Below are 24,098 nucleotides of genomic sequence, written 5' to 3' on the forward strand. Positions count from 1 at the left end.
TATGAGTGGGTTCTTTTTCCTATTTATTAAAATTTTAAAAAATGTATTAAAATTTATTAAAAATAAATTTTTTATTTTTAAATTTATTAAGTGGAAATATTTCAATAGATTTCCACGTCACCCATGAGATACTAATGCTGACGCGTTTTTTTTAAAATGGTTTCCCCCGTAGACCTATTCCACTAAAGATAAAAATAAATTCTTAATTTAAAAAAAAATATATATGTAAAAGAGATTTTCTTAATTAGATTTTCTTAGCCTTTTATGAGAATGAACAATTGATGCAATAATGTAGATAAAAACCACTTTTTGAAAAACGTGTCAGTATTAGTACCTCATGGGTGACGTAGAAATCTATTGAAATATTTCCACTTAATAAATTTTAAAAAAAATTTATTTTTAATAAATTTTAATAAATTTTTTTAAATTTTAATAAATAGGGAGAAGAACCTACTCATAGAACCTAATCAGATAGTGCCGCTCCTAACGCTCGGCGGCGCTGGCCCTAGCGGCTGCGGCGCGCGCGGTAAGGAGAGGAAAGGAGGCGTATACCACGGAAATCGGCTGAAATGTTCAGACTAATTCCGAGCACTGATTTAAAGTATGGATGTCTTCAGATTTAGTTATAACTTCATAACTATTTCCATAATAACTGTGATAAAAGAAGTTATTGATTTTTATGCATCTAGGTATTACAAGTTTGTTGTACGCAAGTGAATATTTATAAATTAAATAGTAAGGAGTTACATAAAATTTAGGATTTAACGATTTTGTATTTTGTATTACAACGAATGATAATATTTCATCAAAATAGAAACTTTCGTTGTTTTTTATATTTATCCTCTTAAATACTTCATCTCCTGTAGACGAAAACTTTATCAAGTCTATTTCTATATATATACCATCTGACATAAGTATTAAGTTTGGTTTTATGCATGCTAATACATCTATTGTATTGTCGAGTTTGAATTTCTCATCTACAGGTTCGTTGTTGTTGTCCTTGTCCATAATTATAATTCCGTCTGTAACAAATTATACTAGAATTCCTAATAATACTTCATGGTACATAGAATTAGAGTATATTGGAAATGTAAAACATTTTGATAAAGACTTATTTAGGAAAAATCTAATAGATTGTTTTTCTCAAATTTATGGGGTTTCTAATATTTTTAACATTTCAATTTTAAAAAATAGAATGCCTAATATTTTGAAGACTAATTTCATTACGTTTAAAGATCTGCTTCAGAAAAATGAAACTAATATTTTGATAACAACGAAAGTAGACGGAGAGAAAGTAGAATTTAAAGTTAAAAACGGTATATGTTACATGATACTAAATAATATAATATATACATTGAAGACTAACATTAACAAAGACATAAAATTAGTTGGTGTCGGAGAATATGTAAAAGTAGAAAACAAAAAGGTGATATACCCGTTTTACATACACTCTATTAATAATAAAATTATGAGGAATAGACAGAAATCGTTACTATTATTTAAAGAGTTGATAACAGATAATAGCTATAAAATTTCAAGTACAAAAGATAATAACGAATTAAAAGTAAGCAGAGATTCTTACGAATATAAACAATCTGATTTGCTTGATATCGATATAATACACAAGGACGTGTATGGACTTTAATGTACCAATTATACAATGTACCTAAGGACAAAGTTAATTGAGAATCAATATCTATGTTTAAATTATCAGAAGATTTTATCAGAGAGTTCGAGGACAGAGTGGATTGGAACCTTATATCTAAACGTCATACCTAATGTACCAATGATGATACGTAAAGTATATATGTACCTAATCGTATTTTCATTTATCACTACACTCTTACTTTCTAAATTACATACAAAGTTATAATAATTTTCTTTTTCATCAGTATTTGACTTAACATTAATGTGAAATGTCTTGTGTAATGTGTTTCCTCCAATATTATTTGCAGATACTCCAGTATAAGATGTCTTTATAATTTTAAGATTGTTAGAGAATAATTCTTCTATTCTTTCTATTAAAAAAGACTTGCCAGTACCAGCCATTCCGTGTATAAATAAAAGCAAAGTTTCATCTTTATCTAGTTTATATTTAATATAATCAACAACTTTTTGTTGATCTTTGTTATACTCCATTATAGATTTTTATTTTCGTTATATATTTTCATTTATTCAATCACTTCGATACAATCTTTAGTATATCTTAGTTTTTTCACTTTCTTAATAAAAACATTAAGAGATTTTTTAACCAATTTCAATGGATGATTTTCGTCGAAATCTTTCCATTTTACCTCAACAGAACAATTGAGTATATTTTTTTCCTTATTAAAGTCTAACGACGAAGGTTGATTCAGAAGAATATTTGCTATATTAAAGTTAGCGTTTCCAATACACGGATACTTATATTTTTCTAAAAAGTAATAGTTTCTGAAATGATTATAACCAAAATAAAGTAAATAGAAATTATATTTATTGTTTTCTATTATTCTTTCTGAAGGTCCAGCCTTTACTGTTGTATCTTTTTCAAAACCTATGTTCTTCGATACAAAATCTAATCCAAATATATATGGCTCGTATATTAAAACATCGTATTTTTTTGATTTGTAACTTCTTAGATCTTTACCTGCTGTATTATACGTGTGATCCCATAAATCTACTGGAATACTAACATCTTCTATATTTAATTCATCGATTATCTCTAGAGGAATTATTCTATTTTCTTCCTTAATATAATCACCTAATATATATTTAAATTTCTTTGAAATGTTATAATTGTCCGATCTTCCTCCTCTATTAAATTCAAGTACATTAGTATGAAACCATATTTTATTATTTTTTGGGACATTTCTTATAATTATTTTACAGTAATTTAGGTTATCAAATTTATAACTAGTGTTGTTTTCAATATTAACAAAAACGGAACCTCCCGGATATTCATCTTTGAAATTTTCAAAACTCTCAGATATTCTAATTAAGTCCGGAAAAATTCTATTCCTAAAAGAAATTATATAATCCTTTTCTGTAGCATTATAGCCTGGATGAGATATAAAATACATATTATTGAATTGTGATGTCTTACAAAACCATCCTATTTCAGTAATTTTTTTGAATGTATTTGTAAAGAATTCTTCTTTAGGATTCACAGAATAATATTCGTCTCTTATATGGGAAAAGTTGTTTTCCTCTATATACTTATCTTCAATTTGATATGAAGATTGAATATTGTAGACTCTGACTAACAGTTTAACTTCTGGAATAATTTTTTCAATCAGAGAAAGTGACTCGCTAGCAAATTCTCTATCATAACTTATTATATCTGTCAATTGACCAATTTCAACTACAAACTCTACTCTGTTGTTCTTTGGAATTCTTAGTATCGAATGAGGAGGAGATTTATCGAATTGCGTGAATATAGGTATAAATAAGTCTAATTGGTTAAATATTGTATAATCTAAATGTTTACCTTTTTTGTAATTGCAGTAATCCTCTCTGTGTCCTACTATAGTATCGTCCTTATATACATTTGGAGAAAAATAAGAACTAAATATATCGAATCCACTCAATTTTAATATAGATCCATTGATATTGATTTCAAAAGACTTTATAAGTTTTAACCCAGGATAATCCGTATATCTTATTGATCCCTTGCCTTTTATCTCTGGTATCTTTATACCTACACAAGGAAAGTCTATACCATCCAATCTCGAATCTATTATATTGAAATGGTATCTACATCCTCTTGTATAAGATTGTGATAGATTTACTATTTGAGGACAATTAATTGGTAAATCTTTTATAGGAATTCTGTATATATCATTATTCTTATTATCAACTACAATGTTTTTAATAAGTATATCTTTCATTTTATCTTTTTTATTAAGAGATAAAATTTTGAAATAATATAATTAACTATCAAATAAGAATAATGGAGCTTAGTCATATATGTTTGAGTGCAATTATAAATTCATACATAAAATATTATGATTGCAATAATAATAATAAAGTGTTCTTACAAAAACTATTTTCACATTCCAAAAATATAAAAAATGCTCATGTGTCGCTCTATGTATACGCATATAAATATGAGTATTTAAGAGACTTAGTAGATGTTAATAATATACACACGACTCTAACGAGAATTATGATTAAAACAAACTATAAATATTTATGTGATTTCATAGAGTTTTATATCGATTATATTGATTTTAACTTATTGTCAATTTTCGATATAAGCGAATGTATTTTAAGAAAGTATTCAAGTAAATTTGATATGACTTTACTATCTAGAATAAAAAAACTACCTGAAAGTATTATAATTGACGAAATAGATAGAGTAAGTATTAAAGATGTGTGTAAATTTCAAAATCTGTCAGAAAATTTTATACGATGGTTTTACGATATAGTTGAATGGAATTATATATCTAAATATCAAGTTTTATCAGAAGATTTTATAGAAAGTTTTAAAGATAAAGTTAATTGGAAATATATATCAAAATATCAAAATTTATCAGAAAACTTTATAAGAAAATTTAAAAGAAAAGTTAATTGGAATTATATATCTTCGTCTGATAATAGTTTAAGTCACGATTTTATATACGAATTTAGACATAAAATAAACTGGAAAAACCTGTCAAAATGTTATAAAAATATTGATAAATCGTTCCTATTAAGATTTAATAAATATATATATTTTGACTACTTATATTTTAATTTAGATTGTCATATATATAATAATTTTACTAGTCAATTAGATTATACAGTGCCATATGAGAATATTATAAAAAGTATTGACTATCTAGATATAGATATGCTTATCAAAAGAAATAACATAACTAAAGAAATTTTAAACGACAATTCTGTGCGTAAGTATCATCACACTATATTTAAGTTATTGTTCCTAAATAAGAAATTAGAATTATGTGATATAGAAAACAGTGATTATGCTATAGATTATATGTTCCTCAGTAGAGAATACTCTTTAAGCGAAGACTTTATAGAAAATAATATTGATAAGTTGTATATTTACGAAATTATACGTAATCAAAAACTTTCTGTTAATTTTTTAAGGAAACATTCCAATGTATTTATACTTAATGATATTTTACAATATCATAAAATGCCTGAAGACTTTATTGTAGATAATATAGATTATGTAGACTGGAGAATAGTATTAAAATACCAAAACATATCAAACTCGTTCATATATAATTTTAAGGACATAATTCCTTGGAAGTATGTTTCGTTATACTATAGAATAGATAAAGATTTTATATATAGGTATAGATACTATATAAATATGTATGAGGTTAATTTTAACGAATATTTTAGAGACAAATCAAAATATTTGAAATATATTACAGATATAACTTCTCAATAAGTTCATTAAATTGTCCTGAAAGTTCTATGTAATAATTTTTGCTATTATATTCTTTATTTATGTATTTTAAAAATATATATCTATCTTTTTTATTCTTTTCGTCCTTTAATTGATAAAATTTATTATTTATTAATTTCCTTTTTTTGAAAGTTCAATACACTTATTCTTTAATGAAATAAAGTCACTTATATTGCTCGTTTTAGTATCTAGTAGTATTTTATAAATTTTATTATGTAATTCTATCATTTCCTTTTTTATATTGTACATACTATTTTTATATAAATAATATTCATTTTTGTACAAAAAGTAATTTTTTAAAAGTTTGAAATCCTTTCTATAAGGAAAGTAGAAGTTAATATCTTTAATTTTTTCTATATAATCAGAATATTCAGGAATATCTAAAGTTGTCATATTTACAAAATCTATCTCATTTTCGTTTGATGGAAGTTCTTCGTTAAAAACATAAATGGAGTATGATCCTCCTATTATATTAGAAATATTATTTGTTATTGTTTTCTCTTTACTCTTTAGGAATATAAAGTTAAAATACTTATTCTTGTCAGTGATTACACAGTCATTGTCTACTTTAATAAATTTTAGGCAATAGTTGTATACATTGAAAAAACTCTTGTCCTTAAGATTACTTGAAGATATTATTTTACTGGATAAGTTAATGATTTCTTTATACATCTTATATAATGTACGATTTTTTTTTTCTATTATTTGAACAAACTATTATTTCATCGATATCATCAGATTTATATAAAATAAGTAATTTACACTTCAATTGTTTAATATATTCAATATGTTCATTCAATCTTATCAAAAATTCATTATATATTTTGACCAGCAAAGTTTCTCTGATGAAAATTCTCTTCCTAGTTATTGTATCAATATATTTGTAAGATAATTCTATATCTAAAGGTTTTATATTTTCTGAGTGTACTATATTCACGATATCAAACTCTTCATCATTGAATGGTAATTCTAAACAATATTTATAAAAACTATAATTTCCATATTTTATAGTATTTATTTTTATTCCGTAAATTGACATTTTTTTTATACCATCATTATCTACTATTTCATCATAATGGTCGAGAATTTCACAATCTGATATTTTGTCAAAAAATCTTTTCCTCTTATCCTCTTCTATTTCGTTATTTATATTTTTAATATATGAATACTTCTTTACGTTCAGATAATTTTCAAAGTTACAGTTATTAAAATACTTGGTGTTAAATAAATTCTTTCTATTGTTGTATTCATTGGTAAAATAATATTTATGCCCCAATGTCTCGTCCGGATGGATATATAAAACTATGTAGTCGTGCCCCTGCACGCGCCCAGACAACAGAGTTCAAAAAACCGCGCTATATAAAACAAAAATTGGCTATGCGCGCGGTTCGTCTTTTCCTCACTGCTTGCGCTGCGCGCGCCCTCCACTCCATTGTGTTCTGTTCGTTCACCCAGACAACGTGTACTTTTTTCTTCACCTTCCTTTTTCAAGTATTTTTTGACTTCTTCTTCGCTATGCCAAAACATAAGGCAAAAAAGAAATATTCGCGACATTCACGCGAGAAAAGATCCCGGGATTCGTACGATCGAGGGCGAGATATTCACGAATTCTCGCGTTCCCGATCGCGCGTTCACTCGCCGGCCCATGGATCAAGATATCGACGGCGTCAGGCTCACTCTTCGGCGGATTCAAGATCCTCGAGGGACACATCCATCGGAAGATCGAGGTCGAGAGACGGGCTCTACGAGATGCTCGATCATATTCGAGCGCTCGTTTCCAGTAGAGACGGTAATCATAACCTAAATTTTCGTCGAACCAAAGAGGTTAGATCGCCTTTGCGCGACGCCACGCAGGTAGAGGAGGATTCGGCCTCAGTCTTGGTCGACTCTCTGACCTCACCTCAGAGCATTAAAGGACCGACGGTCATAATAAATGACCGGGGCGTTGTACCAGGTATGTCCTCTTGTTGACCCAGACGATTCTCTATTCCTGGCAAAGAGAGGACGTAACCGACGGTTACCTTTTGCTCTATTTTTTCTTTTTTAGTGGTGGCGGAGGTCAGAGATGAGGACGTCCCGTCCGCCCACAGCGGGTCCTTCATCGCTCCTCCTACCGTTGAGAGCGCAGAACCCCCCCTCTTGACTATCGACTCTGAGGCGCAGACCCTGGCCAAAGAACTATTCGGTGAGGTTAACGCACCAACGATACCCTCTACCTGGAACCAAACGGTTCTGAATTCGATCCAGTCCGACTCCCGCACAGGTCTGAGTCAGGATATTCGCGCCCATCTTTTATCAAAATACGAGGTAAAAGAGGCGCTAGCGAACTTGATTCCACCAAGGCTTAACAAGGAATTGGCCGCTGTACTGACCCCATCTGTTGTCAAGCGAGACGAATATCAGTTCCTGGCACAAACACAAGTCAGTGCTTGCCTTAATGCTTTTGGTTCAGGAGTATCCATCCTGCTACAACCTGAGATAGCGGAGGGTCTCAACAGTGCCTTACGATCAGCTCTGACGTTCTTTTCGGAGGGAATTCATTTGCTCGCTGACCACCAGTATCGACTTTCATTAGCGAGGAAGGCCTTTACCAAACTCTCCTTAAATATTATTGGAAAAAATGCAGCCGACTCAGCAATCATCGACGATTTCCTTTTCGGGCAGAATTTCGCTGAGACGCTCAAAGCCGCTCAGGCTTGCGAGAAAACAGGGCGCGAGGTATCAAAATCTCTACCTCAGATGGGAAAGAAATCATTACAACCCGTTCGCCAGTATTCACAACAGCGAAAGCAGCCTTACAATTCAAAAGCACGCCAATCGGGAAACCAGAGGACTCCTGCTCGCTCATATGCGGCTCGCCGGACAGGAGATCGCCTTCCCAAGAGCCGCTCCTATCGAGCCCAGTCTCGATCTCGGGCAGGTCGCCGCCCCTAAACGAGGTAAAGTCAGCGGGTCGTTTGAGAAAATTTTACACTCAATGGGCAGATCTTACTACAGATTGTTTGGTGCGGGAAGCGATACAAGGTTACCGTATTCCCTTTATCTTGCCGCCCCCTGCGAGGTTCTCCCTCGCCGAGCCAAAATTTTCTCCAGCGGATGCGACACTTTGCGACAGAGAGATAGAACGTTTACGAAGCAAAGGAGCCGTTGCCCCAGTAGAACCTCACGTGTTTCAATTCTTATCACCATTTTTTCTTATCGATAAATCGTCAGGCGGAAAACGCTTTATTTTAAATCTACGGAATTTAAACAAATATATTGTACCTCCTCATTTCAAATTAGAGGATTGGCGAACAGTCATTCGTCTCATGCTCCCAGGTTTTCACATGGCTACCCTTGACCTCGAGGACGCTTATCTTTTAGTCCCAATATACGAGAATCATCGAAGGTTTTTACGTTTTCAGTGGCGTAACGTGACGTATGAATTTTCAGCATTGCCGTTCGGACTCTCCACGGCCCCATATATTTTCACGAAGATCCTTCGACCGGTGGTCACTTTTCTTCGTAATCAGGGCTACCAATCGGTTGTGTACCTCGATGACTTCCTCCTCTTGGGATCCTCCGCAGATGAGTGCAGAGCTAATATACTTGCATCTGTGAATCTTCTACAATCCTTGGGCTTCGTAATAAACTTTTCAAAATCTCATTTAGATCCATCACCTAGATGTAAATACCTAGGTTTTATCTTCAATTCCATTAAGCAATCTTTGTCAATTCCTGACACTCGTCGAGAGAATTTATTACATTTAACAATACATTTGGCACAAAAATCTAGATGTCGCATTCGAGAAATGGCTAGCTTTATCGGATCACTCATCTCCGTTTGTCCAGCAGTCCAGTACGGACTTCTTTACACTAGAGCGTTTGAAAGAGAAAAATTTTTAGCGCTTCGCAGAAATAACGCGGATTATTCCACATTTATGGATATTCCCCCCGAACTTCAGATAGATTTTTCTTGGTGGATCAATATATTTTCTGACTCAAATCAATCCAACAAAATTCGCTCGAACAATTTTGTTAGGGAAATCTTCTCCGATGCCTCTTTAAACGGTTGGGGAGCAGCTTGTGGAGACTTACGCACACATGGATGGTGGTCCGAGTCGGATCAAGTCCTGCACATAAACGCCTTGGAGCTTAAAGCAGCTTTTCACGGCCTGCGATGTTTCGCGGCCGACCTTCGCGACTGCGACATTTTACTCCGCGTTGATAACACAACGGCCCTAGCCTACATTAACAAATTTGGTTCTATCCAATTCCCCCACCTTTCAGCTATCGCCAAGGAAATTTGGCAATGGTGTGAGGACCGGAATATATTTATTTTTGCCTCCTATATAGCTTCCATTGAAAATTCTATCGCGGATACGGAATCTCGAATCGCGGATCCTGATACAGAGTGGTCTCTCTCTGAGGGAGCTTTTCAGGAGGTGCTCAAGACTTTCGGGCCTTTTAATGTGGATCTATTTGCATCTTTAATCAACAATAAGTGCGATTCTTACGTATCCTGGTTCCCGGATCCGGGTTCGATCGCCGTAGATGCCTTTACTCTCTCATGGAGAGACTTCTCCTTTTATGCTTTTCCACCTTTTATTCTTCTGCCACGAGTCTTAAGGAAGATAGTGGAGGAAGCAACGGGTACTGTAATAGTACCGTGGTGGCCCTCACAGGCTTGGTTTCCGTTATTCCGCCGCTTATTACTAGCGGAACCTCTAATTTTGTCACCTAGTCATTCTCTGCTCTCTTCTCCTTTCAGGACCCAACATCCATCGTGGAGAACGCTTTCCCTGGGGGTCGGGAAATTATCCGGGAGGCCTTTAAGGAACGTTTAGTACCACCGGGGGCAATTCCAGCTTTACTAGCCTCCTTATCTGAAGCAACAATTAAACAATACTCCTACCCTCTGCGGATCTGGTGGAATTTCTGCCAACGTCACCAAACGCCTCTCTTTTCTCCGTCGGTGTCGCAAATGCTGGAGTTTTTGGCTCACGAGCTGCCTCACATCTCCTCCTTTTCCAGTTTGAATACTATGAGATCAGCAGTCTCGTTGATTTCCAACAATGAGATCGGTAACCATCCTATGGTTAGAAGATTCTGCAAGGGCGTTGCGGTGCTCAAGCCGCCTCGTCCGCGGTATGACTACGTTTGGGACCCGGCACCAGTACTATCGAAACTTGCCTTGATCTACCCATACGAATCTCTCTCATTGGAGATTATCACCAAGAAACTGGCTCTTCTCCTCGCCTTAGGCTCGGGCCATCGAGCTCAAACCTTCGCCTCAATAAGACTTTCTCAAGTCTCCCTCAAGGAGAAGCTAATTATTCGTATTCCCGACCGTATTAAAACTTCAGCGCCGGGACGTTACCAACCACTTCTCTGCTTTGCACGTTTTCAGGATCATGACAATCTCTGCATAGTTCTGCTGATGGAACACTACATTGACAAAACTAGAGGATTACGTTCACCATCGTGTGACTCGCTTTTCATCTCTTATCGCAAACCGTTTAAGGCGGTATCCTCCCAAACTATCTCCCGCTGGATTAAACAGATACTAGAGGAATGTGGCGTCAACACCGCCGTGTTTTCGGCACATAGTACTAGACACGCTGCGACGTCGCGTGCAGCGGATAAAGGTGTCACCCTTGACATTATCAAGCGGGCCGCAGGTTGGACCGGGGAGTCACGAGTCTTCGCCAATTTTTACAACAGACCGATTGTCAATCCCGAGGATTTTAGCAATACGGTTCTTTCACAATAACAGCTTTTTTCTCAGGCCTACTACCATTCGTTACGTTTCTTTGGCCTTTTCGACTTACATATACATATAAATATATATATATATATATATATACATATAAATATATATATATACACTCTCTTAATATTAATCTTATCAATTCCATATACTTGTATATTTACATTCTCTTTTTATTTAGTAAGATACTTTATATAGCCTCGATTCTATGCGTATAATCTCTCTAATGTAATCTTTATAATCCATTATAAGTTCATGGCTTTAGATATCTTTCATTTTGTCAGTCTACATTTCTCAAAGTTATGTCTTCTCCCCAGGTCCTCTTCTGGGTAAATCACTTAGATTTGAACATCTACATAGTTTTATATATCCATCCGGACGAGACATTGGGGCATAATTGTGAGATTGAACGAACTTACCTAGTGAAGTTCGATCTAGATTATGCCCCTTGTCTCGTCCGGATGGAGCCTCCCTCCCGGGCCTTTTTTAGCCATTCCCTCCCTGGAGTTAGTGATTTGCCCTCCCTTTATTTGAACGAATGAAGTGGAGGGCGCGCGCAGTGCAAGCAGTGAGGAAAAGACGAACCGCGCGCATAGCCAATTTTTGTTTTATATAGCGCGGTTTTTTGAACTCTGTTGTCTGGGCGCGTGCAGGGGCACGACTACATAGTTTTATATATCCATCCGGACGAGACAAGGGGCATAATCTAGATCGAACTTCACTAGGTAAGTTCGTTCAATCTCACAATTATCTATTACATCAGTTATTAGTTTATCTTTATCATAAAACTTTTCATACTTCTTCTTATAATCAATATGTTTCGTTCCTCCTTTACAATCACTTTCATCACTGCACTCTCCAAATCTGACTCTGATAAAATTTTCTATTAGTTTCAGTTTTTCATCTATTCTTTTATGATGATCTGAAGTCTCTTCTATAAATTTTTCTAGAGATTTGTTAGTTTTACAACATTCTTCAATATTTTTTTCCAATATTTTTATTTTTTTACTATTATCTTTGTCTTTATCAATTATCCGTTGTATTTCCTTCGCACCTGTATTTATATCCTTTAATAAATTAAAATTTTTCTCACTAACGTTTGAAATGTTATTTTTCATAATAAATAACTCGTTTTCAGATTTATTTACTCTGTCTTTTAACTCTTCTATAATTTTGTATATTTTATCAAAATAAGAATTATTTCTTGTATTTATTTCACTTACAATATCAATGATGTATTGTTCCAATCTTGGTTTCTCACTATCATATTTACTTTCTAATTCATTTAACTTTTTCTCTATGTTTGTAAATTGAATATCAACTTTATCTGATAATTTTTTTTCATCTTCATTAATCTTTTTAATATGATCAGATATATGTTTTATATCTTCTATCGAACTAATTGATGATAAGAAACTATTGTATTTTGACTTTTCTGATTCGAAATATATTTCGATGTCATTCTTGAGTTTCTTTATTTCTTCTGGATATAAATCATATTTGGTAATCATTTCCTTTAGTTTTTCATTTGTTTCATATAAATCTACAAGCATATTATCTTTATATATCGAAGAGTACTCGTAATTTTTATTCTTCAAGTTCGATATTATACTGTTATCAATTAATTTCTCATATTCTTTTATATCTTTTTCAATATTATCTATATGGTTGGAATTTTCATTCAAACTAAAATAGATTTTTAAAATATAATAATATCGTAAATTAAAGTTATCAAAATTATCTAATATAAAACTGTTATATACTGACTTAAATGAATTGTTTATTGTCATATTATTCTTTCTGCAATAATCACCGAGTACAAAGAAATAACTAATAGTACTTATCGTTTCAAAATAATAGATTTTTTTCTCGTATTTTAACAATTTATTCATAATATTGGTATTGTCTATATTCCTTATACTATTTAATATTACATTACTTGAAATAATAGGCTTTTGCAATTCTTTCGTAAAATCATCCAGTGTTATTTCGTTATTAATATATTTTTTAATATACTTAAAATGTTTTTTAAAATAAACATCTTCTAAAAAATTAGATATGTCTTCTAATTTTTTATCAATACCTTTTTTCCTTATTTCTGTTATGAAATTATAATATTCATTTTCCAGTTTTGATATATCTTGCATTTCTTTTTTTGTAAATATATCTTGTATAATATTATTTATTTTTTTATAAAACTCTAAGTATTGTATATATATTTCTTTATATATACTATTATCTTCTTCATCTAAAGCATTTAAAATTAAATGTTTTACATTATTAATAGAAATAATATTTTTAAGGTTATAAGTATCTAATTCACTCTTTTTTTTTATAATATTATTTAAATTAGGAAAACTGATATTAAAAATTCCCGGAAAATAAAACAAACTCATTTAAGATGAATAAAAATATATTCAGAACAGACTTTACTACAAACGAAATAAAAGAAGCTGTGTTTAGTTATATTAATATTAAAAAAAAAAGTGAATTTGATGAAGTATATAATTCTCAGTTAAATTTTAACTACAATAAAGATATATGCTGGTACTGTAACAGGAAAATAGAGAAATATATTTGGGATAGAAAAAAGTATGGATTTTTCTGCTCTATAATGTGCAGTGAAGTGTTTTTTGGAAATATATGGACTATGTTTAATTATGTAGATAAAGTAGATATAAATTTGGTTCTCATAAATATTATAGAAAATAAAGATGATATCTTCAGACTTATAGATGACACAAAAGATTTTTCTAAATTCAAAGGATATTTCTATGAAAATAATAATAATTATTATTTTCACTTAAAAGCATTTAAAGATTTTAATATTTTATATGATAAATTAATTAAAATATTGATATATAATAATAAAAGGTGTTTATCATGCAATAGTGAAATAGAAAACAATCATAATATTCTAAAATGTGATAATCTATTTATAAGTTTTTGTTCGGTGATTTGTAAAGGCTCGTATTTAAAATTGTTAGAACGATATATATATATAGATGAACAAATTAATATTTACATACCACCAATAATATTTTTTGAAGACAGCAGTGAAATTATCAACATAATAAAAAATGTTTCTGACACGTATATATATGGAGGGTTGGATTGTATAACGTCAGATAATAAAATAAAAATAACAATATTGACAAAAAGGTAAAAATTACTGATAGTCTGTGCTATTTTCAATTTTATATAAAGAGTTGGTTATCATTTTTGGTTTATAATTGGTATATTTTATTTTGTCTACCTCAATTACGTTATTAAAATAATTATTAGTTATAATATAAATAAACATATTCCACAAATCTTCTTTTTCGTCTTTTACAGTTGGCTTTAAAGTATTATTTAACCCATAAAGCTTAAATATATTACTTAATATTAGGTTATAGCTTATCGAATCAAGCTTATTTTTTGAATATAGGAAATTAATAAAAGACAAAAATAATATCTCTATATTGTTTTTCATATCAGTTGGTATGTATATTTTCTTCTCGTTATTTTCTAACTTATTTAAAATATTATATACCATCTTGTAATCTTTTAACTTGTTGGAATTTTTCTTTAATATACTACATATCAATGATTGATTTATAAATTTTTTTTCTATATTGTTTTCTTCTATAGAATCATATATTATCTCCATAATATCTTCAATATTATATTGTTTTGAAATATCTTTCATAACATTGTTAAAATGGATTTTTTTATTGTTGAAAGTTTTACTTTTGCTAGATTTTTTAGTTGTACTTGAAAACAGAACATTACATTCTTTACAGAGATAACCATTATTGACATTAATACACGAGTATGATAAACATTTATGGCACTTATATGTTTCCATTTATTAATCAATTCTAATTTTAAACAAATATTATAAATAAATGGAGGGTATTTTTTTAAATAATATAAACAAGGAAATATTAGAAATATATAGTGATATTATTAATAACAAAAAAGATATAAAAAATAGCTCGTTAAAAAGTATACTTGGAAGCTTTTCAAAAAAATATCATAAAAAATCAGATGACAACAAGAAATTAAGTAACTTTATAGTTAATGAAATAAATTATAATGGAAAGTTTAATCTTATCGAAATATCTAAAAGAATAAAAATACTATTGTATCATAATATTATTCCACAAGAAATAAAAAATAAAAACATAAGAGATGTATTATTATCTGAAAAAATTTTAAGTTTTAGTGATATATCAGATATTAAATTGGATTGTGTTAAGGTTTTACTATCTAATATTATTCAAAATATATTAAGATTTTTCATAATAAAAACTATAGAAGGAGAAATTGAAATTAATAAATTATTTGTAAAATTTGATTCAAGAAAGATAAATGACTCTTTAGGATGTTACATAGATATGTATTACGGGATAGAATATCTTATAATTACAGAAGTATTAACAAAATTATTAAGTTTGTATTTTATGTCTAAAACACTTGAAAAAGGAGGAAGTAGAATGATAGTTGAGAGAACGACTGTAGATAATTTAAATAAGTTATACGAGCTTATATCAAGAAATGATGTAAGATACAGAAACGATTTCAAAAATATCTTCATACGCATATCAAATAGTATAACTGACGATTTTCAAGGAGGAAGTAAAAGTATTCACGATATTATTAATAAGATAAAGAATAAAACAATTTCAAAAGAAGAATTACTTCAAGACCCAGAATTATGCGGTGCTATCAATGTTTCTTTAGGAGAGATAAAAATTCCTAAATTAGAACCTTATAATGTTGATAAAGAAAAATTTGTAACTAAAAGTGGAAACGATATTCTAAACGTGGTATTTGGAAACAAAGCGTCTGAAAATATACAGAAGATATTTAATGATAAATATAATATGTCTGCTAACGATATTGTTAACAATCTTGAAAATTATAAAGATAATATAAATAATTCATCGCCTGTAAAAAACAACTCAAATAATAATCAAAATTTCGAGAATTCATTTAATTTTACTGAGAAAGACATAGATATATTATATACATTGAATTTAATAGATGCTTTAAAAAGTATAGGTACTGGAATCACTCCTTTATCAGAATTGTATCAGTTAGATAAAAATCAATTAGATAAAAATATAACAGTAAACTTTTATACTCCAGTTTCGAAAGCAACAATAGATGGAACTCCTATAGAAAAAGAAAAATTATGGTTGTCTTAACTCGTCGTTAGATTCGTCTTTTGTCTTATTATCATCTTTATTTTTTTTTCATCTTCATTTTTAGAATCTTGATTAGCTTTACATGTTTCGTCTTGAGTGAGAAAGTAGAGTGCAGACATATATATACACCATATACACAACGGAAGGAATAAAATCATTATAATCCAATGTATTTTAATCATATATATTGAAAATAATAGGAATAGAATTGTTGATATTATAGAAAGAGATCCTGGTATTGTTAATGAATTAAATTGTAACATTAGAGGTTGGGATATCCATATCAATAAAAATCCTACTGGAAGTAAGCTTAATATTATACTGTCCCAAAATTTACTAATATTGAAAAGGATCGTTAATTCTTGTAAAATGTTTTCCTTGAGGAAGTTTTAAGTTATCGTTTCCTAGGTAATGATTGGCTATATATATGATTCCCATTCCAGCGAATAAATATATGAATAATGTAAAAAATAATCCATAACTACTATTGGATAAATCCAAAAGAACAAACTTATTACTTTTGTACCATTTTCTCCCAGACTCTGGGCTGTATATGATAGAAGATATGTATCCTAAAAATGGAAGTATAAAAATAGTGAATAAATATAAAGTATCGTATATACTAGTTTGTCCATTTAGTAGTGTATCAAAATCTGCCATTTATAAGTAATAAAAATAAACCGATATTTTTTAATATAAAACTAATTTATGTAGAAAATTCTGTGTAATAAATTCCTCTATTGTAAGAATACGTTTATTTTGTTTTTCAGCTTCTATTATTTTTGATGATTTCTTAGGAGTTCTTTCTTTAATAATTAAGACATCAGATTTATTGACTGTCGTTATTATAATATTATAGTTTTTTATTTTATCTTGTATATATGTCATATCTCTAAAACCAGATAGAGACACATACAATACTATATTATCATTATCACTGATTTTATAATAGATGTTAAAGTTCTTATTATATTTGTCTCTATCGTTGATGAACTTTCCTATTCCGACAATAAACTCATTTGTTATTTTCTCCTTAAATCCTTTTAAAGATATTAGTTTATCGTATATAGTATGTTTGTTATATGTATGTATATATCAGAAAAATTTTTATAAATCTCAAATAACCTTCTGCGCGATATATTATCAAATATACTGATAGCCGATAGTAAGTCGACTATAAACAACTTCTTGTCTTTCAAGTCATCAATAATATTATATATATTCAATGACGTTTTCTTTCCTAAGAAAAATAAATCTTTTTCTTTCAATCTTAAAAAACTAAAAACATCTGTCAATTTATGCTCAGAATTTATTTTTTCCAAAGTTTTCATTCCTATATCTTCGTACTTAAAATATTTTAAGAAATATAGTATTTTTTTGACATTTATAGTATCGTCAGAATCCTTTATGTATATGTGAACTCCTTTCGAGTAATAATCATATTCAGGTAATTTCAAATCTCCTTCTTTGATTATACTTTTTATATTTGGAATTATATCTCCAGATTTTGTTATTTTTATAATAGATCCATTACCAATTTTGTTGTCAATCACATATTTAGCGTTGTTACATGTTACTTTTTTCACAATAGTATTATCTATTTCAACGTGAGGATATAATATGGCAACAGGTATCAATCTACCACTTTTAGATATTTGCCACGATATATGATCTACATTAGCTTTGTACGTATTAAAATTATGTTTAAATGAGATAGACCACGAATATTTGTTTGACGATGAAATATTATGTACTTTATTGTCTCTTATAACTATACCATCAATATAATAGTCAAGATTATATTTCCAATCACTTAATATTTTTTTTAAATAATAGTAATTAAGATGTTTAGCCTTCACAACCACATATTTTACGGTACCAATTTTATATACATTTTTTAATATATCGAACTTTTCTAGTTGTGTAATATTATCATCTATTACATCATAACCCAAGAAAAATAGATTTTTTCCTATATCTTTGTCTATAGTCTTCCGATTTATTTGTCCACAAACCAAATTTCTAACATTTTTAAAGTTGTATTTTTTATTAATTTCATCAAGATCTGATTTTTTGATAATAAGTTCTCCTCTAACTTTTATTTCCTTCGTAACTTCGAAATTCAAAAAATCTTTTATTTCGTTCTTTAATCTGCCATAATTGCCATCTCCTCTTGTATATATATTAGAATTGTATATTAATATACATATCCCATCTGCTTTTGCAGACAGTACAACATTATCTTCTTCTGAAATGTTATTGTTTTTTAGCCATTTATTTAGTTTATTGTCGTGTTCATATGTTTTATCTTCACTCCCAAGATATATTGGAAGTTTTTTGAATTCCTTTCCTCTTTTTTCTCCAATATTTTTCAATACAGAACTATGACTTTTACAATTATTTAAGTATTTAACTATCATATCGTATAACTCATCATCTATTGGACTTTTTCCCTTTTTATGATATAACTCGTTCAACTTATCAACATATTTCTCTATTTCATGTATGCTTATTTCCTTAATTTTATCAAAATTTTTTTTCGTAATCTTGTTCATGTCTAATTGTAGTGTTTATATAATTTTCTTTATATTTTTTCAAAAAAAAAGTTATATATTATAAAAATATAGTTAAATATAGTTATATGTTATAAAAATAGTATATAAATAATGGTTATATATTATAAAAAATAGTCATATAATAATAGTCATATATTATAAAAATAGTCATATATAATAGTCATATATTATAAAAATATAGTTATATATAATATAAAAATGTAAATTAGAACATTGCAAGAATAAGTATATCTATCTATACCAATACACATAAGTTTGAACATAATAATATCACATAATGTATTTATTTGTATTTTATTAATTTTTTCATTACACACTATATATATAAGCATATCTTAATCCTTTTAGTCTTATAAATATCAGCCAAATAAAATAATCTATTATTAACAATTTCCTTGTATTTAAAACACTCTCTGTAATTATTAAAAGATAATAGTGTATTGTAGCGATTTATACTATATTCGTAATCATCTAAATTTCTTTTTATATATTCCAAATTATATAATGATGTATATTGAATTATATATATATTATTACAATTAATGATATTTGATAATTTTGATTTATTGTTTGTAAATATGTATTTCTGTAATTTTTTTTTTCTTTGATGTATCTAGATTATCATAATTTAATTTAATTTTAAGTATTAAATCCTTATCAAAATTTATTCTATCATATATATATCTGTGATAATTCTGTAACGGTGCGGCTTCCCGTATGGGAGCGGTTAGCGCGGTTAAGCTCGCCGGTGCCAGGATTCGGAATGCGGAACGGGTGAGACTCCAAATAAGTAGGCGCGGTTAAGTCGTAAACTATGATATATTTTAGCTTTCTTATGTACAATATATACACAGGGTGTTCTGCCGTCGGACTTGGTTCGGCCAAGCTAGGCGAAAGAATAGCGGTAAACGCCAGATACCGTAAAGAATACAAGGAATAGCGGTAAGCGTAAAATACCAAGAATAGTGGTAAGCGCAAAGTAAAGAATACAAAGAATAGCGGTAAACGCAAGATACCGTAAAGAATATAAGGAATAGCGGTAAGCGTAAGATACCAAGAATAGTGGTAAGCGCAAAGTAACGAATACAAAGAATAGCGGTAAACGCAAGATACCGTAAAGAAAATAAGGAATAGCGGTAAGCGTAAGATACCAAGAATAGTGGTAAGCGCAAAGTAACGAATACAAAGAATAGCGGTAAACGCAAGATACCGTAAAGAATATAAGGAATAGCGGTAAGCGTAAGATACCAAGAATAGTGGTAAGCGCAAAGTAACGAATACAAAGAATAGCGGTAAACGCACGCGGACGGAGGCCGGGAGCACCCGGCTGAGTCAGGGTGCGCCCTGGCTCGGATACGGAAATCGGTCTGGAACCGGGAGCACCCGGTAGAGTCAGGGAGCGCCCTGGCTCGTATACGGAGATCGGTCGGGAACCGGGAGCACCCGGTAGAGTCAGGGAGCGCCCTGGCTCGTATACGGAGATCGGTCGGGAACCGGGAGCACCCGGTAGAGTCAGGGAGCGCCCTGGCTCGTATAGGATTGGCTTCGAGGTGTCACGCTCGAAGTCGGACGGGACTCTCCTGGTCTCGGCCGAGACCGGCCTTTTATACCCGTCACGGTGATCCCCACCCGTGACGGGCTCCCACCTAGCCGCCGTTCGGACCGGGTTCGGTCTCCGAACTGGCGGTCCGTCGGGATGACGCCTTAAGGCGTCGTCACAATTCATTGTGTTAATAGTTGCACTTACAATAGTATTTATATTTTGAGAGATGTATACAAAATATATTACATATAACAACTTTCAAATCTGAATTTACCTTTATTTTTTCACATATACTATTACATGAAATACAAAATAAATGGTAATATGATTCTTCCAGTTTTAATGTATAGAACAATCTATTATTTTTAAATTTCATATATAGTATAATACATTTAACATATTCTTTATTATTGTAGTATTTATTATATAAATCTATAATAAGTTTTAAAACTGTTTATATTTTTTACTATACTTTCATATTTTATATTAGATATATAGTCTACAACATAAAGATTTTTACAATTTAATAATTCATTTACTTTATATTTCAATTTTTTTTTCAAACATTTTTGTATAATTTCTTTGTCATTTTTACTTAACTTATCATATTTTTCCTTCAAATTATACACGTATGTTTCGTCGAAATAAAGTTCGCAGTATAAGATTTTTAATTTATTATTTGACGAATCCATCTTTCAATTTAAATGTATTATTTCTGTTTTTAAAATAATTTTTGGAAAACAAAAGTTACAAAGAAGATAATGAATGAAATTAAACAAAAATTAAATATGTAACCTAATATACGTCACAAATAATATTCTCAAATCCAGCATTGTTGTATACCAATAATGTTGCGTATCTAGAAATATCGTCTTTAACATGACCACCATTATATAGAAAATCTTTTATTGAAAATTTGTCATTAGAAATATTTTTAATTTTCTCTTTTATAGCATAAGGAGTATCATTATCTATTACGAAATTTTCTATTTCTACATTTTGTTCTCTAAACAATTTTCTCAAAGAATCTTCTATAATCTTATTTTTCATATACGGAACTGACATTGCAAACGGGTCATACTTTATCCACGTATTGTCATCAATTTTGTTATATGAATATCGTCCGATATATTCTTTCGATGAACACATTTCGTATATTCCTGAATTTTCTAGTGTTTTACAACATACAGCTCCTATTAGAGAGAATACTTTGCCTCCGATTGTTAGATCATCAGGTATATCTATAGGATCGTCTAGTACAATGTTTTTTGCACCAGAATTATAAAATCTTGATAAAGATTTCTTGTGAATTCTAGGAATACTAATAAAGAAGACACCATTTGCAAATAGAACAGAATTATTATTTATATTTCTAAACATATCAAATGACAGTTTATTACCTAAAAATGGACCTAAATTACCAATTTCTCCAAGATACGCACAATTTTTTTCCTTCTTTACAATAGATTTTCTAACTATACACAATCTTTTAGTAAGAGAGTCGTAACTTATATTATTAAATACAGAACTATCTAACTTCAAAGATTCTTTAATACTACCTAATCTATTTCTCATGATATCAAACTCTACAAATTCAACGGATTCAGGTACAGACGATATAGGGTCTGTTGTTTTTGTTACAAGTATAGGCTTAAATGGAACACACGATAGGACTGTTGATTATATTTTTTCTTCTTCGGTTTTGTAAGATCTGAATCCTATTTTGTTTGTTATCTTTGATAACTCTCCTGACAGTTGACTGTACCACTTACCTTGTCTCAAGTTTAAAACAATCATCTTTAACATATTGTGATATATTAATCTATATAATTTGTGTTTTAATCTTACTTCTCCGTTAATTATCTTAGTATCTCCTGTTATAAAATCTGTAGGATCAGACGCTTTCAAAAACATTATAAATTTATTCTCTTCAGTTATTTTCTTGTTAACTATCATGTCTGTCAGTACAGTAAGAGGATCAACGTTGTTTATTAAATCGTTCATCAAAAATGTTAATTTATTTGCAAATAAACAAAATATAACAGGCTCTATAAAATCGTTATTATTTCCGAACGAAACTACGTCTCTTATAAATCCACTATCTAAACTAGATAGATTTTTATACTGTTTTGAGACTATTCTGCTGTTAAAATTACATGTTTGATACGAATGTAATTTATATATCACTTCCAAGAGTTCCATTTGTTTATCCAAAACAATTTTGTTAAGATTCGAAAGAGAAAAATATGGATGTGTTTTTAATATCTGTTGTTTCAAGACATAAGGAGTGTTGTCCTCTATATATTTTACCAACGCGTCATATTCAAAATTATTTATATCAGTACTGTAATTTCTTAAAATAGTAGTTTCTATGATATCTTTAGATAAGGTGTTTGCGGATAATAAAATATTTTGATTGATTAAATCATATATAGCCTTCTTCCCCAATCGTTCTATCTTGGAAGTGTCTATATTTTAAATGTTAAAATAACTTGGTTTTTCTAAGAAGTCAATTTCTTTTTCAGGCTTTCTTTTTTGTTTTTTCTTACCTCCCTTTTATAATCTTCATTAGAAACCTCCATATTATTGACGAGCATATAGATCTTTCTGCATACATTACATCTGTTTTGACATTGATCGTACATGTGGTAATGATTAAATGAATTATCTATATTATTTTCTTCATTCTCTTTTATTTTTGATATAAAATTATCCAATGTATTTTCATCTTTACAGTTACAAATGTCATCTCGAGAAATTCTAAATATATATTTTTCATTATTCATTTATTTATAATAAAAGAGCGATTTAAAATCCTCCATTATTTCCATATGTAGCTATAAAGACTGATTTATCTAAATAATTTGATGTTATTTGATTTTTATCTGTGGTAAAGTCGTTAAAAGTATTGTTTTCTATGTTCAATTTTATATGCTTTTGATTGCCATCTGTTCTGTATCTTGATAATTCTTGATAGTCGCTGAAGTTGTCTTTAATTTTAAATTTAAGCAATGATATAAGATAATTGAATATTCTCCATCCGTATTCATTTTTATCTTTTAGAAAAGAGTATAATGCTAGTGTAGCCAACATAGATTGTATGTTTTTTATTGATATTTTATTCTTTTCTATATCTATATAAAATGTAATTGTTAGGTTAGACATTATCAGATATTGTTTGTTGTTATCTATTATATTCGAGAAACTATACTTACCAAAGTTTCTCCTGTTGATTTTTGATTTCTTAATATTTTCTGATTTTTTTCCACCTTTCTCAGTCCTACTTTCGAAAAAGATTTCATTTAGAAACGCGTTATATTTTATTGAATATACTCCATTGACGCTATTTAATTCATCTATTATAACTTCGGGTTCAGATAATATTACAATTAATTTATCGAATCTATCATTTATATCTTCAATATCTATAAAATTGTCAATATTAAGCATGCATATATTATTTCCATATAGTTTATAACTAATATTATTTAAGTCAATAGAATTTCTATATTCTTTAACTTTTTTAAGATCAAACTTCTTATATTTATCTTTGATATAAAGTAAAAAAGAGTATAAAACAGATTCATATTTATCACTATTTTCATATATTTTATGACATCTAAATAATTCGTTATTT

At 29.6% G+C, this 24,098-nt stretch overlaps 1 protein-coding gene across 1 annotated transcript; it reads left to right on the top strand.

Annotated features, from left to right (window-relative positions):
• The first annotated feature begins 4,713 nt into the window (after positions 1-4,713).
• Positions 4,714-11,227, top strand: LOC137000173 (uncharacterized). The gene is made up of 4 exons (XM_067356126.1): positions 4,714-7,352; positions 7,446-8,330; positions 8,396-10,035; positions 10,122-11,227. The coding sequence occupies exons 1-4, from the start codon at positions 6,674-6,676 to the stop codon at positions 11,148-11,150; spliced, it is 4,233 nt and encodes a 1,410-aa protein (XP_067212227.1). The 5' UTR covers positions 4,714-6,673; the 3' UTR covers positions 11,151-11,227.
• The last annotated feature ends 12,871 nt before the right edge of the window (positions 11,228-24,098 follow it).

The sequence above is a fragment of the Linepithema humile genome, chromosome 5, assembly GCF_040581485.1.
Source record: "Linepithema humile isolate Giens D197 chromosome 5, Lhum_UNIL_v1.0, whole genome shotgun sequence".
Taxonomy (NCBI): Eukaryota; Metazoa; Arthropoda; class Insecta; order Hymenoptera; family Formicidae; genus Linepithema; species Linepithema humile.